The sequence below is a fragment of the Phascolarctos cinereus genome, unplaced genomic scaffold (genome assembly GCF_003287225.1).
Source record: "Phascolarctos cinereus isolate Bilbo 61053 unplaced genomic scaffold, phaCin_HiC Scaffold_3;HRSCAF=262, whole genome shotgun sequence".
NCBI classification, from domain to species: domain Eukaryota; kingdom Metazoa; phylum Chordata; class Mammalia; order Diprotodontia; family Phascolarctidae; genus Phascolarctos; species Phascolarctos cinereus.
In genome coordinates, this window is record NW_027555736.1 from 234365146 (window position 1) to 234379894 (window position 14749).

The 14749-nt window shown below is 38.8% G+C and overlaps 1 protein-coding gene across 1 annotated transcript in view; it reads left to right on the forward strand.

Moving 5' to 3' along the window:
- FBXO34 (F-box protein 34) overlaps positions 1-10013 on the forward strand; it is a 45098-nt gene extending 35085 nt beyond the window's left edge. The window contains 3 exon segments of the mRNA XM_020986431.2: positions 699-816; positions 6965-8789; positions 8792-10013. Of these exon segments, the coding sequence (XP_020842090.2) occupies positions 7184-8789; positions 8792-9093 (1908 nt within the window). The 5' untranslated portion in view covers positions 699-816; positions 6965-7183 and the 3' untranslated portion in view covers positions 9094-10013.
- The last annotated feature ends 4736 nt before the right edge of the window (positions 10014-14749 follow it).

Genomic DNA, 14749 nt, shown 5'->3' on the forward strand with positions numbered 1-14749 from the left:
AACTCTGCTTTCCTACTATAACTCCAGTATGGTCATAGTTTATAATTTTTTAAATATGTAATTATACTGTATTCTCATTGCTAATATTTAACTTTTTATTTTTTGGCATTGATGTTCATCGGGATATTGGTCTGTAATTTTCTTTAGCTGTGTTATTTCTTCCCTGGTTTGGCTATCAAGACTATATTTATACCATAGAAAATTTTGAAGGGTCTATTTCCTCCCTATTTTTTGTGTTTCGTGTAGTACTAAAATTCAAACACTGAAATGTTTGACAAATTATATCAGTTATATAATTATGGCAATTATATAAGTTAAATTATAACTTATAAGCCCATCTGGACCTGAGGATTCTTCTGAGACTTCATAGCTTATTAACAGTAATTCACTTTATTTTAGGAATACTAAAATATAACTTTATTTGCTTATATATTTCTTTTTTATGCTTATATAGTTGGTACTAAATTTGAAGGATTTATCCAAACAATTTTAAAATTAAATGTTTTATTTACTGAAGTATTGTTTATTAGACTGAAGATTGGTCTAAACACCTGCTTGGGGGGAATAAAATAAAGGAAAAATATGCTGCCCAGATTGAGATATGTAGCTTTATGAGTAGCTCCTTAAGTTTCATAGATATGAACAGATCTTGCACACAGTAGGTGCCTAATAAATGCTTGGTTTTTTTTTTTTTACAGGTACTTCACGTGGACAAAATTGAATAGGAGAAGAAGTTGAGCTGGATTGCATTTGGGAATTTGTATGGTACTTTAATTGATCTCAAGCTTGCATGCTGCCACATGTGATTTTCTCCAGGTGAATCATGACAATTCTACTACCTCTAACCACCACTATGTTTCAAGCCCTTTCACCTTTCCTCTCAACTATTGTAATATCCTAATTAGTCTCCGTTTTCTAATCCAGGTGTCAGATGACTGTTTTGAAGATACAGTTCCTAACATTTTACTCCTTTGCTCAGGAACCTTCAGTGGTTCATTTTAGTTTCTAGGATAAAATGTAAGCTTTTCATCTAGGTATTTAAAGCACTCTTTCACATTCTGCCTCCAGCCTCTTCAATTTCACATTATAACCACTCATTGGGTTAATATTCTAGCTCAACTGGCCTGTTAATTGCTCCTTGAACTTAGTTTGTGTCCCTTGCCTCTGTGCATTTGGCTGGGATGTACTCATCCTTTCTTATCTCTTCTCAGAATCCTTTTAAGGACTCCAATCAGGTGCTACCTCCTAGAGAAACCTTAGTTTCTTCCCCAGTAGGATGAGAGCCCTCTTAGGGACACATGCTATATATTTTGTGTCCCTAGTACATAGCATAGTGCCACATACACAGTAGATATTTGATAAAAGTTTTTTGAAATGAATTGTTGACTGGCTAGTGCTTTTGTGGTTTTGTATGATGGAGCATCAAATGGAATAACCACAATTGCAGATAACCTAAAAGGTAACCAAAAACTTGTCAAGTAGAAGTCCAGGCAGCATGTTTTGAGAATCTATAAAAGAACTGGAAGCAATGAGTATAGTTTGGTTTTTTTTTTTTAAGACATAAAGGAGGATACCTTGAGGAGATAATAGGACCAAGTAAAGATTTTTTTAAGGATAGAAGAGATCTGGGCATATTTGTAGGCGACAGAAAAGTATCTTGCAGCTAGAGAGAAATTGAAGTTTAAGGCATAGAGAGAATGCTAGGATGGGCAAGTTCCCAGAATAGACTGAAAGGAAAAGCATCAGGAGCACAGTTAGAGGGACTTGCCTGGGGAAAAAACGGAGAGAGGGGGTCCTACCTTTTATCAGAGAATGGAACAAAGGAGAAGAAAATGGGAGATGATGTTGAGGTAGACTAGGAGATTAGATGAAGTTACGGCAGTGGTTTCTATTTTCTTGGTAAGGCAGGAGTTATTATCCTCGGAATTGTTGAGTAGCGTGACAGAACCAGTTAGTGAAGAGTAAAAAGTCTGGATTAGATGATACCAGTCTGTAGTGGACCCATTTAGAATGTATTTTCTGACAGGTTGGTAGAAAAAGCACTTGATTGAATTTTGGGCACAAACTATCTGTGATCATTGATAAATTGCTTAACCTCTCTTGGATGCACTTTTAAAATGTTGGGGTTGCACTTAATCTTTCACCTTTTGTGTTAACATAAATGGACATAAATTTTTGGATTTTCCCCTTGTCCTCATCTTTTTCATTCAGGTGGACACAACTAAATTCCTTTTGTGATGTTTGATATGGATGTTTCTTGTTTTTGTTGATTCTGTCACAACCTTTTGAAATCTAATGTCTTCATGTTCAGTCCCTTTGTAAAATGTGTCCCATTTGCCTTGGGATAATTTTGCTCCCAGAATCATAAATATTACACTTAGAAATGTGTCTCATAGTGTAATTTGTTTCCTGAAGATTATTGCTTATACTTATGGCCTTACATGAAAGAGAATTAACTGAGATGAAAGAATTTTCTAGATCCCAAATCCTTAAAGGTCTTGAATTCCATTTTGTCCTGGGGTAGCACATACAAATTTGGGGTAATTCAGGCAAATCTAGCTCCACCTTGTGAGTCAGTTTGGAGTGCCCTAGGGAGACAAATGAATTTCTGTCTTTGAAAAATTCCTGACATTAAGGAAAAGAATCTGGCTCTGGGCCTGACTGGGCAGGGTCTAGGGCAAACAGACCTTTAAAAAAATGCACCTCCTTTGTTGTAGAAGTGGAAAGGAGTATGGGTGTGGAACACTGCCTATATTGTCAGAGTTTTTCAATATAGAGGTTAGCTTTATGAAACTTTTCTTTTTTCTTTTATTTTTTATAACAGTATGCTTTCTGGGAGGTGAGGAGGGACACATGAGGAAATCTAGTTGATGTAAAAATGAAAGATATCAATGAAATTACTTCAGCTCAGAACTTCTAACTCCTGTAAAACCTAAATACACACACACACACACACACACACACACACACACACACACACACACCCACACACACCCCAGACCCCAAATTATACAAGAAGGCAGTAATCATCAAAATAATTATTAGTTTAAAAAAAAAAAAAGGAAAGCAGATCACTGGAACACACTACATAGGATGAATCAAAATCTGTTGCACTCAACAACCAGATGTTTGATAAACCTGAGAATATAAGGTACTTGGAGAAAACTCCTTCTGTGACAGTGTTGGAGAATAAAATGTTAATACCCCACTCTGATTTTTAGACATGTTTAACAAGGATAAATTTTTATTTAATTTAACATTAACCTAATAGCCAAGCCACTTTTGGCTTAAACTGGCACATAGGTGTACAGGAAAGTAGCTAATAGTATAAAGTCTTTTCAGGAAAAACATACTTTTAAATTGCCTAACTAGTTCTAAGAGATTAGATTCCCAGTTTTCTACTTTCCTTATAATTTTGGTTGCATTGGTTTTGTTTGTGCAAAAATTTTTAAAATTTTATATAATCAGAATTTACGTTTTACATTTTGTAATGCTCTCTGTGTTCTTTGGTCCTAAATTCTTCCCTTATCCATGAATCTGACAGATGGACTATTCTATGCTCTCTTAATTTGCCTGTGATATCACTTTTTATGTGTAAATCATGTACTTATTTTGACTTTATCCTGATATATGGTGTGAGCTGTTAGTCTGTGCCCTAGTTTCTGCCATACTCTTCCAGTTTTCCCAACAAGTTTTGCCAAATAATGAGTTTTTGTTCCAAAAGCTTGGATCTTTGGGTTTATCATATGCTAGATTATTATGGTTATTTAATGTAATTTGTACCTAATCTATTCCACTGATCCACCATTCTATTTCTTTTTTTTCTTCTTCATTTTCAATTTTTAAGAAATTTTTATTTGGTTTTAGTTTTCAACATTTACTTCTTTATGATTTGAATTCTAAATTTTCTCCCCCTCCTTCTACTCCCCCTTCCCCCAAGACAGCAGGCACATAATCTGATGTAAGTTATGTAAGGACAGTCATAGTAAACATATTTCCACATTAGTCATGTTGTAAAGAAGAATTAGAACCAAAGAGAAAAACTACAACAAAGAAGAAGCAAACAAAAAACCCCACTACTCTTATTTCTTGGCCACTACCAGATTGTTTTTTGATAATTACCACTTAATAATACAGTTTGAGATCTGGTACTGCTAGACCGCCTTCTTTCACATTTCCTTTGACATCCTTGAGCTTTTTGTTTTTCCAGATGAATTTTATTATTTCTTTCCATCTCTGTAAAACAATTTTTTTGATAGTTTGATTGGCCTGGCACTGAATAAATAGATTAGTATAGGTAGAATTGTCATTTTTATTATACTGGGTTGGCCTGCCCATGAGCAATTAATATTTTTCCAGTTGCTTAGATCTGATTTTATTTATGTGAAAAGTGTTTTATAGTTGTGTTGATATCATTCCTGAGTTTGTCTTGGCAGGTAGACTCCCAAATTTTTTATATTGTATAATCCTGACTGCAGTTCTATGATGTTTGAATTTTCTGGTTGCTTGCAGTATTTTCTCCTTGACATGCTAATTCTGGAATTTGGCTACAATATTCCTTGGAGTTTTCATTTTGGAATCTCAGGAGGTAGTTGGTGAATTCTTTCAGTGACTATTTTACCTTCTGGCTCCGGGATAACAGGGCAGTTTTTCTTGATACTTTCTTGAAAGAATTATCTCTTCTGGATGTATTTTCCAAGTCATTTTTTCCAGTGAGATATTTTACATTTTCCCCTATTTTTTCATTCTTTTAATTTTGTTTGATTCATTCTCGATGTCTCATTGAGTCATTAGCTTCCCACTTGCCCGATGCTGATTTTTAAGGAATTATTTCTTCAGCGAGTTTTTCTACGTCTTTTTTCCATTTGACCATTTCTCCTTTTTAAGGAGTTGTTTTCTTCAGTGGATTTTTCCCCCCTTTTAGCCAGTTGTATTTTTTAAGTAATTGTTTTCTTCAGTCATTTTTTGTCCTTTTCCAAGCTGTTGATTCCCTGTTGTATAACTCGCATTTCCCAATTTTTCTTCTATCTCTGTTAATTTAAAAAATTGTTTTTGAGCTCTTCGAAAAAGGCTTTTTGTACTTGAGACTAATTCATATTCCCCTTCGAGGCTTCTCATGAGGCATTGTCCTCTCCTGAGTCTGTGTTTGGATCTTCCCTGTCGCCATAGTAGCTTTCTGTGGTCAGGGCTCTTTTCTGTTTTTTGTTCGTTTTAAAGCCTATTTTGTGACTGTTAACGTTGAGTTGGGGAGGACGTGTGGCACTGCCCCAAGCTTCTTGCACTGGGAGTCAGGGAACCGGTCTCTGGCTTTCTGTGCCAGGGCCTCTGGGGCTCGTGGCTTGCCCACTGTGCTAGGGTGTCCTGGCCTAGTCGTGCCTGTTGTGCTGGGGTTCCGGGGTTGGCAGTTGGCTTTCTGTGCCGGGGCTGGGCTGGACACTACGTGCACAGAGCTGAGACCTTTCCTGAAGTCCTCCTAAGTTATCTTGGGTTAGAAAATTGTTTCACTTTGTCCTTTTTATAAGTTGTGTTGCTCCGGAATCTGTTTAGAGGCTTGATTTAGTGTTTCTTAGGAAAACTGGGGATAGCTCAGGCTACTTCTTGGCTCCTCCCCAATATGAAACTTGATGTGCTAAATCAGGCCTGACTCAGGCTAGTGTGAATATCTCAGGTTTGATATTAGAGTGCAGTATTTGTGGAACATCTGACAAAGGAGGTTTACCTAGCCATAGTAAGTGAAGGGTATTCAGAGCAGGGAAAGATTAGTTAACAAGGATATGGTATTGAATGAGCTGAGTACAGCTCTCCTACACTGTTCTTGGTTTTGTTGATCTTCCCCTGGTCAGAAGCATAAGGCAGTGGTCACATGGCTGCTCGTGCCCTGGCTTTTGTACTAAGGGCATCAGGAAGTTAGGTTAAGTGTCTGAGCCTTTAAGTCCCTTGTGCCAGATGTGTTGATGGTGTCAATACTTTTTAGGAAAAAAACTGGTTTAGGGTAAGGTCTTAGTATATTATTTCTGCACATCTGGGAATAGAAGATGAAATATATTAACTTTTATAAAGCTGTTGCAACAGTAGAGTTGAGGTGAGGGAATAAAATCAGAGCTTCTTAAAGCCAAAGGTGCAGGTGCGAATGAGAAATACCAGCAGGTTTCAGTCTGAGCCGCCTGCTTGGGATCAAGTCCTGTTCTAGCTGTGTATGTACAGTACATGTTGAGAAGGTATTGAAAAGAAAGGGGTAACTTGTGTCATTTATGCACATGTTTGGTACATACTTTTGCCCCCAGATATTTTAAATAAGTATAGATTCTGTCACATCCTCTCTACATTAGCTCTCTTTCATATTTGTTTTATAATAAACATACTCCTTGCATCTAAAATATACATTCCTTTTCCCCTCACCTAGTGGGTAAATGTTTTATTCAGCTGAGATCTGAGTCTCATTTGGTGTTTTTGTGACAGGCTTAGCTGAAAACAGGCTCATTCTGGAAGCCTGGGTTTCTTTGGTATTTAAAACTTATTGACATATTTTTGTTTGGACATCACCTTCGTCAATATCTACCTCCCTTCTCCCCTACCCGTTGAACCATCCCTTTGTAATCAAAATAAAAAAGAAAGGAGAACAAAAGCAGTTCTAACCATCAAGCAGTTCTGATCTTGTGCATTTTCCCTGCTTGTTTTCTTATCTCTTCTCGAGAACAAAACCAGGCCATAATAATTAGGCGGCCTGCATTTTCTTTTACGTTATTTTGATCATATGTGTATATTTTCAGATTCTGATAACGTCTTCCTGTATAAGTTAATATAGTCTTCTCGTGTTTGTCTGGCTTCTTTATATTCATAGTTTCTTATAACACAGTGATTATGTTACATTCACATACAAATGCAGATTATTCTTAATTTATTTTCTTGACTTCTGGTTCTAGAAAGAAATCATTTCACTAATCATAGCGTTTCTTTCCTGTAGGGCATCTGGTATAAGTGTAAAGCCATATCATAAACTGCAGAAGAAAGATTGACCTTTGGACATTGGTGATGAAACTCTAAGGAGTCATTTGAGCTGCTCAAAGGCATATATAAATGAAGAAAAATTTACATCTACACAAGATTAAGTGTCCTTCCTTCACCAGGGGTCATTAAAGTACCTTCTAGAATAGATCCTTTCGGGATTACTTCATCAAATATTATGTGTAATATGAGTGGAAAAGGTCCTGCCGAAAGCTTGAGTGTTAGAGATAAGAATAATACACCCCCCATGGCAATCCAGCAGGTAGGAGGAGGAGAAGAATCGCTGTGTATCTGGGCTGTCGTGAAACCTGGTAATACTAAGGAGAAAATTGCCTTCTTTGCAGCTCACCAGTGCAGCAACAGGACAGGCTCAATGAAAATTAAAAGCACTTGGGATATTGACGGAAGAGCTACCAAGCGAAGGAAGAAATCGGTGGATCTTAAAAAAGTCAAGCTACAGTTAGAAAAGATGAAAGAAAGCAATATTAGATGCTACCAGCCCGAGCCTTTTGCTTGTGATATTGAGCATTGTTCTTTGCATTATATGTGTGACAGTGGAAACGGATTCTATCCAGGGAGGCCTGCTTCAGTCATTGAAATGGTTGCTTTTCTAGAGCAGAGAGCAAGTACTTTGCTGGCTACCTGTACCAAAAACTGTATGAACTCTTCTGCTGCTCTGAGATTTGCTAGGCAATCTAAAGAGGTGCCCCCAGCATCTGATCTGTTCTGTGACCTGGAAGCCTGTGAGGAGTCTCCCCCTAGAGGAAACTCCAGGGGTAGCAAACCCCAGGGTGAAACCGTGCATGTGCTTGACATGGTGGCCAGGCTGGAGTCAGAGTGCTTGAAACATCAGAGGGAACGTGAAATGGGGGGAGGCCTTTCTAGAAGTAACAGCTTCCGGAGGCATGTGGGCCGGGTATTGCTGGCAAATGGAACTCGGCAGGATGAGAGTGAAGCAGAAAAAGGATTGCCTGAGGTCCCAGACACTCCGGTAAATCATGCTGTTGCTGTGACTAGAGATCGTGCCTCTGTGAGAGCTGATCATCGGTCTTCTCTACAGGAAACCCAGTCTTGGGAACGCGCCTCCCCGGCTTCATTGCCAACAGGCGTGGATTTCCATATGGACAATGTGGCATTAGAGCCAAGTCAACAGACTGCTGTGAAAACAAGGAGTAGGTGTGATGTGGAAATGACTGAAGAACTCAGTGGGTCATCTTTTCTTCCTCTCACCTGTTCCCAACCTACAGAGTTACCCTCAGATGCTATGCAAAACAGAGGTGTAACTATTGATTGTATGAGTAAGAAGATTGTGCCATTTCCTAGCCAGAATCCTGATCAAAGAATGAGAGAGTCTGTGTGCATTAGTATTTCTGTGTCCAAGGCAGAGAAAAACCAGGATTCTAGTATAAGCCTTTGTGAAGATCCACTCCCAGGGATGCTGTTCTTTCTTCAGCCTAATCAACCTGAAAAAAATTGTTCCAGGTTAAGTGAAAACACAAGAAATTCCCCAAGATCCCTCCCAAATGAGGATTCTTGTGAAGATGATACACAACTTAGGGGAAAGAGTGTTTCGGTAGTAGAGCCCTTTGCACTGGCTGACGCTGCCATGGAAAGTACTATGGGGAATGCGGTACAGGCTCTAGAGGGTTCCTGCTTGAAGAAGCAGGTGTCTCATGACTTTCTGGAGACTAGGTTTAAAATTCAGCAGCTGCTGGAGCCTCCACAGTACATGGCCTTCTTGCCCCATCATATAATGGTGAAAATCTTCAGGTTTCTTCCAACCAAAGTTTGGTAGCTCTTAAATGCACTTGCTGCTACTTTAAATTCATTATTGAATACTATAACATCAGGCCAGCAGATTCTCGCTGGGTCCGAGATCCACGCTATAAAGAAGATCCCTGTAAGAAGTGCAAAAAAAAGTATGTTAAAGGGGATGTGTCTCTCTGCCGGTGGCATCCCAAGCCCTACTGTCAAGCCTTGCCATATGGCCCTGGATACTGGATGTGCTGTCACCGGTCTCAGAAAGGTGTCCCTGGCTGTAAGCTGGGTCTTCATGACAATCATTGGGTTCCTGATCTGCGTGGTTAAAGCTGTGGTGTCCGTAAGGGAGTAAGAAGCTGAAGAGGACAGTTGGATCTTGTGTGAGGTTTAACTCTAAAGGAATGAGTGATTTTATTTTAAAACAATTATACGATCATATTTTTTTAACCTCAGTGAACTGTGCATTCTAGATGGCCATCCATGTTTTCAGAGAGGCCAGTGGGATAAGAGTGGAGTGATAGAATAAATGGAGAATGTATGAGCAGGCACTGATGACGGGAGAAATGTTCCAAATGCAGATTAGTGGGATAAGTATACAGTCTCCCTGCTTCGAAGGGGGTGACACTCATTCAGATGTACAAATTCTGGTGTATGGGTTTTAAAGAAATCACTCATCACTGTATGCTTGATTCTCTGAGGTTGTTATTTGTGGTTAGCAGATGAATGTCATGCCTGGTGGTGTTTACAGTGTATATAATTGTTTTGTTTTCACAGGCTGTGAAGCCAGAGTGTGGCCTTTGCTTGGTAGATGAGCACTTTCAGCTCCTCTGTAAATAGCATTATTGAAAACTGTTGTACATAGTCAACAGCTGGCTGAACAACTTAGTCACTACAATGCAGCTTGGAGAGCGTTGCAGCTATAGTTGTGTGCCCAGGTATCTTGTCTCAGATTTGTATATCCTGTATAAAACACGAATGTTTCCTCAATAAAATATGAATGTTTCCAATGTAATATATGAATGTTTCTGGGAAGAAACTCTAAATACTGAGGGGTTAGCTTGTTAAAAAATCCCAAGATGATGGCTTAACTGGACAACTATAAAATTAGACAGGAACAAACCTCTGTTACATTAGTGAAAATCAGTGAATAAAAAGTACTGTATAGTCAAATTATAAAATTGTTTACTTTATCCATATTGTCTGGTTATAATTTTTTAACTTCAATAAAATATAAATTCTAAACAGGACCTGAGTTTTACAGAGACTTTTTTCCAGCATTTTGAATGGAAGGCAGTTGTGGCAAGAAGAACAAGATTTCAAATGTGGAGGGAAAGAACACTGTACTCAGAGTCAAAGGTCTCAATTGAGTCCTAGCTCTGTGATGTAATTTAACTGTGACTTTGGGCAAGTCATTTTACTGGACCTCAGTTTCCTCATCTGTAAAATTAAGAGTTTTGTATCTAAATATCCTTGGAGATCTAAGAGTTGATTCTAAGAGAATAAACCCTCCTCTGTTTTTTTTTTTAATACTATATGGATCTGAACACAGGCCACATTGTTTTCCCAGATCTGGCTTGTATAAAAACTGAGACCAGACTGTGGCCTATAATTGGTCTTATTTTTCAGAGTATAATCAGTCCACTTTTGTGGGAGTAAACATTCCTAGAAAATGGCACGAAAGTAAAAGATACGTAAGATATATTGAACCTGTGGGAAACAGGAAGTTGTTGTGACCACCAAAAATTTATGCTGGAGATGACCGAAAACACTTTTCTGCATACAGTTCTTTACAACAAAACATTACTTCTGATAATATGCACTTTTCCTAGTGTGTGGGACAGCGACTCTAGCTCATTTAAACTCAGAGACTTCTCAAGGTGGAAACAAAAATTACTTTTTATTACAATCTGCTTTTCTGGTACACCACTGGGAGGAGAGAGGCGAGGCACAGAAAGCAAATTGAGATTATATACACTAACGCAAACAAGCCTCCACCCACCATTATCCCTTACTCCCATTGGTTGGGAGGCGGGCTTATATTCTAGGTGTGAAAATTCAAAGACAAAGAACAAGGAAATAGGGTATAGCCAATCCAAACATACCTGTCCTTATTTAGTAAACCTAATGCTGACTGTAGCAGTGGTGTGGTGATCAAGAGGAGGTTTAGGGCCGAATTCCCATGAATTAGGTAATTCCTAGGAAATCAAAATTTACTGCAATTTCCCCTCCCTAACCCCCTTATCCCGGAGACAAGAAAAGGCGGGCGGGAAGCTTTTCAAAGGGCAACCAGTTCAGATTTGGGGCAGGGCTATTCTTTCTGCTAAGCATTTAAAAAAACAGGGTCTGAGTGGGGGAGGGTTTCAATCAAGAAATATTAACAAGAACCGTTGATCCCTTGAGGAGGCTTCACTTCTTGAGAGATCATCTCTCACACTAGCAGAAACCATGAAATAACCCATAAAATGCAGGGGAGACCCTGAATTGGACAGGGAAGGACTGAGACCACGATGTTAGAAGAACCCCAAGGTTTAAAGAGGGAGAAGGAGAACTTGCCATCTTTAATCTACCTTTTAGCTGCATGGCTGAACCGTTCCCTGATGGAAAGCACATGCTTGGGTTAGAGCATCACCTCTGGTTGCCATGGGTCAGTGGGCAGCTGGCTGGAGGTGGGAGGTGACCAACAAACTTAGACACTTCCGTTTTTTTCAGTTACTTTAGCACTTTCTGGAGGGATTCAAAAACACGAGTACTTTCCTCCTTTTTGTAGGTAGGAACTTGCATTGTGCCTCTCACTTCTTTCTGCTGTGCATAGCCATGAACGTGCAGGGTTGTCAATGTGAAAATGAAGTTACTAATAAAATCATGTGAATGCTTACAGTCACGTGAATGTTGAGGATTGTGTTTTCCGCTGAAAGGTTATATGGCCTGTCTTGGTTGGGAAAGATACTGAATTCAGAAGCAAGAGTAAGGAGAGGGAGTAGGTTTGTAACCTTTTAAAACTTCTTTGGCAAGTTGTTGCCAAAAGCTATGGATTTAGGGCTAATGGGAATCTTTGGAGTCAACTCATCTCTTCATTTTGTAGATGAAGAAACAGGCCAGAAAAGATTAAGTGACTTTTCCAAAACCATGCACCTTATTACTGGCAGAGCTGGGATTTGAGCCCAGGTCCAAATCCAAGACCGATTCTACTGCACCCAGGCCATCTCCCTCACTGCAGCTGAATAGTTTGTCAAAGAAACATTTATTTGCAGGCATGGCATAGGTTATTTCCAAAACCTGTATAATACAAATTTTTCAGTTCACATGTACTTATTACATGATAGTACTTTAAAGTATACAAATTTTTATTTATCCCCTTTTTACAGATAAAAGTGGACCTCATAAAGGTTAGAACACACTGTAAGTAGTTGGAAGAGATGGAACTCTCGTTTTATGTTTTTATTTTTGCGTATTAACCCAGTCAGTGCTCCTTTTATAATGCCTGGTAGTTACTGCTCAAGGGTGAGGAGGACCCTGAGAAGAGTATAGACAACTCTCCCTGCCCTTAAGGAGCTTAAGTCTTACTGAGGCTATTAATGACACATGAATCATTGTATATTACAAATGCAGCAGCTCATAGAATGGGGAGATCATTGAGGGACTGTGCTTGTTAAGGCTTCATGGAGAAAGTATATATGTTTTAAAAAATAAAATAATAAATTGAAAAATTAATGTTACTTTTAACCTTTTAAATCCTGTCAGTCCTTCACTTGATATCCCAATACATATTCCTTAGTTATGCTGGAGGCAGACATACTTTTGAAGGCAGAGTTATGGATGAGATCAGAATGGCATAATCAAAGCAGAAGAAACAGGCAGTGGAGTGTGTGGAATATAGGGAGGGTTTAAGGCTCAATACTATAGGGACAGCTCTGGTGCGGTGGAAAGAGTCCTGGTTTTTAAATTAGAAGACCTGTGTTCAAATCCTGCCTTGACTACATACCCTACTGTTTTCATTATCTTGGACAAGTCATTACTCAGTTTATAAAATGGGGATGCTCCTTACTCTCTTTCCTGCTTCAAAGAGCTGTTGTGATAAAGAAATGGAAAACTGTTTCAGATTGCAAATGAGAACAAATTGTCATACAGCGTTATGTCAGTTATTACTGTTACCTTGAATAAATCAACAGCACATGTGCATCAAGTTTCTGAAACCCCACTAAATATGGCAGAGGCACATGAAGATTACTTTACCGCAGGTTACCATAGCTATCAGTTGAACTCTACAAGCCTCATGGACTCCTGCTGCTGACATGGTTTGAAAAGCCCATTAGAGGGAAGATGGCAGAATTAAGTCAGAAAGCTTTCACCTCTCCAAATTTCTTCCACAAGAAAAGAACACAACCTCAGAGCAGCAGAAATAAATGTTGGGTAAACCTATTGTCCTCCTAAAATAATATAAGAAGACCCCAACAAATCAACAAATAAGCTCTGGGGGCAGCTGATTAAGAGGCAGCCTCAGCCTTAGAAACATTTTGTAGACAGTGTGGGAGTCTGATGGCTGAGTAGGAGAAGCTTGAAGGACCTTCCATGGTTGAGGGACACCAAGCCCAGCTGTGCTGACCAGATGCATCCTGGGCTGTAGCACACACCTGGTGAGTGCAGTAGTGAGGGTGGGGACCCTGCTGGCTGTGGGCACTTGCAGAAGAGCACAGTACCTGGTTTCAGTTCCAGGACAGAAAGGACAGCTGTAGTTTGTAGCCACCTGAGGGCCCACAGGGAACAAGAGCATTTGTGGAACAGTGTGTCTGGGTGCCCTAGCTGTGGCTTAGGAGTGGAGGGACCCAGAGACAGACCTAGAAAATAAGAAGGACCTGATACTTGGGAACCTGATTCCTCATACCTTGGTTTACAACTTGATACACTAATATCTGCTAAAAACAAAATGAAACAAAAATGAGTAAGCAAAGGAGAGAAAGAACCCAGCCGTAGATAGTTACTATGGGGATAGAGAAAATCTGGGTTCATGTCAGAGGAAGATAATGGAGCTTGAAAAAAAGCCACTCTTTTTTTCAATGAGAAACGTCAAATAGGCCCAAGGACAAAAAAGAGGACTTTAAAGATCAAAGAAGAGAGATGGGGGGGGGGGGGGAAGCAATCCAAGAAAAACATGAAAAGAAGGTCAACTGTCTTGAAATACAGAATCAAAAACTTAAGGAAGAAAAAAATTGCTCAAAAACTAGAATTGGGCAAGGGGAAGCTAAAGATGTTCTAAGACACCAAGAAATCATAAAATCAAAATAATGAAAAAAATAGAAAGTGAAATATATCATGAGAAAAACAACCGATTTGGAGAACAGGTCGAGGAGAAATAATATAAGAATAGTTGGAATGCCTGAAAATTACGATTAAAAAAAGGATTTTGCTACCATATTATTACAAGAAATTGCCAAGGAAAATTGCCTTGAAGTTCTAAAACAGGGAGGCAAAGCAGAGATAGGAAAAAAAATCCACCAATCACCATCTGAAAGAGATCCTAGGATGAAAACTTACAGGAAAACTTAACCAAGTTTCAAAGCTCCCAGGTTAAGGACAAAATATTGCAAGCAATAAAGAAAAATAATTTAAATATAGAGCTACAATGAGACCTAACGAGACCTAGCAGTTACTATGTTGAAGGACTGCAGATCTTGGAATACAATGTTCCATAGAGCAAAAAAGCTAGGATTATGATCAAGGGTAACTTATCCCTGAAAGTTAAGTAGAATCCTGAATGAAAAATAAAATGTACATTTAATGAACTGTAGGCCTTTCAGGTTTTAATGACAAAACCCCCAGAACTTCAGCAAAAATTCAACATATGGACATCCAGGAGAAATAAAGGTAGACGTTAAAGACCAATTGTAAGGGATTCAATAAGGCCAAATTGTTTACTTCATATATGTGAAAATATTAACAGTACTCTTATTATCATTATTTAGATAGTTTGAAAGAAAGGCTTGGG